At 55.7% G+C, this 4279-nt stretch overlaps 1 protein-coding gene across 1 annotated transcript; it reads right to left on the bottom strand.

Annotated features, from left to right (window-relative positions):
- Nucleotides 1–390: 390 nt before the first annotated feature.
- LOC141027348 (uncharacterized) lies at nt 391–1023 on the bottom strand. The gene has a single exon (XM_073504349.1). It carries the CDS (start codon nt 1021–1023, stop codon nt 391–393), a length of 633 nt encoding a protein of 210 aa, XP_073360450.1.
- Nucleotides 1024–4279: the final 3256 nt, after the last annotated feature.

Below are 4279 nucleotides of genomic sequence, written 5' to 3'. Positions count from 1 at the left end.
GAGGCTGAATATGTGGTTCTTCTGTCGGCGGAATGTGCATTGCCGGTGGAAGAAGGCCGTGTTAGCGTCGCCGTCCTTGAGCATGGTGACCCGCGCTCGCTGCCTCGCGATCGTGTGCTTGAGAGAAGCTAGCCCCAAGTATGAGATCTTGAGCTGTTTTCGCAGCCAATCCTCCGGAGGGGAGAGCGCGCGGTCTTCCTGGGCTTTGTCAAAACGCGATATGAGCTCGCGAGAGATGGCCATCTTGTCACGTATGCTCCCCTTGGACTTGGCACTCCAACTCGTGAGTCGGCCGGCGGTGCTCTGGAGGCGCAGCATGAGATGCCGGAAAGGGTACGGGTCGTGCACCGATCCCCAAGCCACGACAACCGTGTCGTGGAATCCGTCTAGTCACATCCAAAAGTCCTCAAAATGGAACCTCCTATGTGCCGCATGCTTGGGCACGCAGTCGAGGAGGAGCGGGCAATGGTCACACACGACCGAAGCGAGGCATCTCAAGTGGCAGTCCCCGTGCGTGTCCTCCCAGTCGACGGTGCACAACACGCGGTCCAGGTGCACCAGGGTGGGCGGAGTTTGCTCGTTGGACCACGTGAATCGTCTTCCATTGAGGTATACCTCCTTGAGCGCGAGGTCGTTGACGAGGCGGCGGAACCTTCGCATCATGCGGCGATTCAAGTTGTCGTTGTTCTTGTCTTCATCGCGTAGGATCAGGTTGAAGTCACCGCATAGCATCCATGGCCCGGGGCAGTCCGCGCATATGTCGCGGAGCTCATGCAGAAAGGCGATCTTGTCTGCGTCCTCTTGGGGGCCGCATACGACGGACATCCACCAAGGCGTGCCAATGGCCGTGGCCACCCTTGCCGTGAGGGTGTTTGTGGTGAACATGGGGTCAGTGATGGACACGACCCTACTCTTCCACGCGAGCAGAATGCCTCCCCGCGTGCCGTTCGCCGGGAGGTACGTGTACTCGTCAAATTCCGACCCGAGGGTATCGAGGACAACGGACGAGCAGGTCAAAGCCATTTCAGTTTCCTGTAGGCATACAATGGAGGCTCTGGTGGTGTCAAGCAGCGATGTAATGGCGTAGCGCCGGGCGCGCGCGTTGAGGCCGCACACATTTCATATTCCTATCTTGATGTCGTGATCCATGGGTGCACATGATCGACGAGGATGGGCATCGCGCTAGGCCTATGGCGAGCCAGCCATTCAAGCGGTGGCCATCGCAGCTGCCGTGGTAGCAAAGTCCGCAGGTAGCTCTCGGTCAACCAGGGCAGCGATGGCCGTTAGCACTGAGAGCGGGATGGGCACCGCGAACACGTCGTCGTACGCCTTCATCTCGGCGGCAGTGATCCTCTGGTTGGTCCCGACGATCCCGAGCGTGCGTAGGATCTGGACTTGGGCGCGGCACTCAGCGGTGGGTGGAGCAGCCGGTGAGGCGGCGGTGGTGGCCGATCGGCCGCGCCTGGGTGTGAAGTTGAGTGGGCGGCGCGGCCTCTTCCCTGGGGTTGGCAAGGCGGCGGTGATGTGTTTCGTTGCGGCTGCGAGAAATTCTCCCAGGGTCCAAGTCTTCTGTGTGCAGGGGCGTGCGCGAGATCGGCGCAGCGTAATTGGTGGCGACGCGAACCGCCCCGGTGTCAATAGCGAGGAGCCATGTTGGGCTCCTGTCTACATGGGCTGGGCGATAGCGGAGCCCGCGGCGGCCTCCTGGATGATGGGCTGGGCTTGGGGCCTGCCCAGCAGCGTCACCGGCGTTAGGGGCTCGGGGTTGGGTGATGGCAATCCTGTCGGGGACGGCGTGCTTGGGGTGGGCCGCGTCTCATCGCACACAACGGCGTCCGCGTGGGGTCCGAGGGGCAGCTCGGCGTCGTCACCAGGGCCCATCTCCTCAGTCGCTGGCATGGATGGGTTGCTGCTTTGCCCCGACCGAGCAGCAGAGCGGCCTGCGGGCGCTGGCGGCATTTCAGGAACCTCTCTGACGGCGTCCAGATCCCGAAAATGCATGGGATCGGACGAGCCGGTCGTGGCCCCACGCGATCGTCCTTGGGCGCGCCGTTTCCAGCCAGATTCGAATCCCGCGCTGGTTCTGGTGTGTTCGCAGCCAACGAGGGGCCGCCATCTAGGGCCTGGCCCGCCTCCGCGCCCACGATCTGGGTCGCAGCGGCCAAAGTGGCGCTGCCAACTGGTGCGGTCGTCGAGGTCGTGGGGACAGCTGCGCCTTCGACAGCCTTATCCATAGGGCTCGCTTGCAAAGCTCCCCTTTGTGATCCTCTGCCTCTTCCTTTTCTGGCCTGTCGATGAGGGGGGTGGGTCCCCTGCTGACCAGGCCATGATGCCATGCAACGTTCCTTGCTCCGTACGGGCGGCGGCGCACCCTCGCCGGTGGGAGCTGGCCAGGCGAGCGACACGACGACTCCATCCGCGCGCCCGACGTGATTTTTTGCTCGCCACAGCGTGTTGTCCATGGCCATGCCATCAGCGCGGCCGGGCGGCGGTGTGTCCGTGCGCCGGCGCTTGCGGCCTCGGCGGCGTGCCCTGCCCTGGCCGGGCCCTGGCGTGCGGTTGTGGTTGTCGTGGGCGCCGTCGTGCACGCCATCCCCTCCCTGTCCCGTGCCGTGCGGGGCGCGAAGGAGTGGAGCTCTGCTTGGCTTGACGCGGGCCATAGCAATGGCGATGGGGTAGGTGAGGGTCCTGATGGTGGGCTTGTCGGAGCTCATGCGTGCAGGTATCTGCTCAACAATCTCCAGAACGGCGGCGCGGTGGATGTTGTCGGGGTGGTGTGTGCGCGCGACCAGCTTGAACGTCGCAAGATTGCACTAGTAGAAAAAGGGCCTATTGTCCCGGTTCGTAAGGCCCATTTTGTCCTGGTTTTTGAACCGGGACTAAAGTGTCGTTACTAATGCCCTAGGCCTTTAGTCCCGGTTCTTGCACAAACCGGGACAGATGGGCCTCCACGTGGCCGGCGCTGCGAGCCCAGGCAGGAGGGCCTTTAGTCCCGGTTGGTGGCACCAACCGGGACCAATAGGCATCCACGCGTCAGCAGCTGGCAGGAGTTGAGGTTTTTGTTTTTTTTTCTGAAAGGGGTGGTTTAGGGGGTAATTTAGGGTGTGTTAGCTAGCTAACAGAGAGAAGTGTCCTCTCTTATTTCCGTGCTTGGTTTACCAACGCTAAACATGGCTTAGATTAAAGTGAAGGCAACATGTGGTGCATGCCGAAAGTAATACTAATCCTAACTTGATCAAGTTTGGATTAGTACTACTTTCGACATGCACCACATGCATGTTGCCTTCACTTCAATCCAATCCATGTTCATTTCACCCACTGATATATAATAACTCTTCATGCTCGCATCATGCATCATCATAATAATAAGTCCTACTAATCATCATCATACAACTTCTACTCGTTATTAATAACAAGTCATATGATCATCATCCTCATAGTCATCGAACCAACCCTACTTAATTGTTCTTAGCACATGATCATCAGTATTAGGTAGGACCTAAATACCCTCTTTAAGGTAAAATAGCATAAAACAATATAGACCCCGACTCTCCATTATGGAGAATGGAGATCATCCTGTCTCCAATTCTTGTGCTTCGCTTCCTTTTGCTTCCAAGAACCTCCTTACAACTGTCCATACATTTTTTCCATTATTTGATTTTCATGTCTCCACTTCTTTTAGAAATCCGGTATGGACAGTTGAGATTCGTAGGATGACCTGACTGTATGTTCAAAACATCAAGGCGACCATGCTCATACATCAGATGAGGCACACAATCCTCTGGGATTATCTGTTGAAAAACATAGCAATAACTTCATAGTTAGCAATGATGTACTAGTTTTAGAAGTATGCAAAAGATGCACGAATGTCGTAATAGTAAAAAATCTTACCAGCGTATCTCCATAGTAGTTACCGTAGTTCAACACGTGCACTAATGGCACATATTAACCATAATGTTGAGGAGTTTTACAATAGATATTGTAATTCTCAAGATCAGTACAAAATCCGACCAAATGATTTTTCTCCTTATAAGTTAACCCAGAGCCATCGGTGTAGTAGGTTCTGTCTACCATGTTCCGCACATTGTTTGAACAATCAAAATAAGCTGTCAATGGAAATAAGCTGTCAACTATTTTGAAATGAACAATATAAATTAGTTAATAACTATGTTTGAGAAACTCACATAGCGGTAGAATTGGAGGCGTATCAACAACGACCCAAATGTCCATATTGTCTTGGTCGATGTCAGGATCACCAATATCCATGGTGACAAGCATA

This window comes from Aegilops tauschii, chromosome 7 (genome assembly GCF_002575655.3).
Source record: "Aegilops tauschii subsp. strangulata cultivar AL8/78 chromosome 7, Aet v6.0, whole genome shotgun sequence".
In the NCBI taxonomy this organism is placed as follows: Eukaryota; Viridiplantae; Streptophyta; class Magnoliopsida; order Poales; family Poaceae; genus Aegilops; species Aegilops tauschii.
The sequence above is the reverse complement of the archived record's forward strand: the minus strand, read 5'-3'. Positions and strand labels throughout refer to the sequence as shown.

Excerpts from the sequence above, each read along its gene's own strand:
- LOC141027348 (XM_073504349.1), bottom strand. The coding sequence starts at position 1,023 with ATGGCTTTGACCTGCTCGTCCGTTGTCCTCGATACCCTCGGGTCGGAA.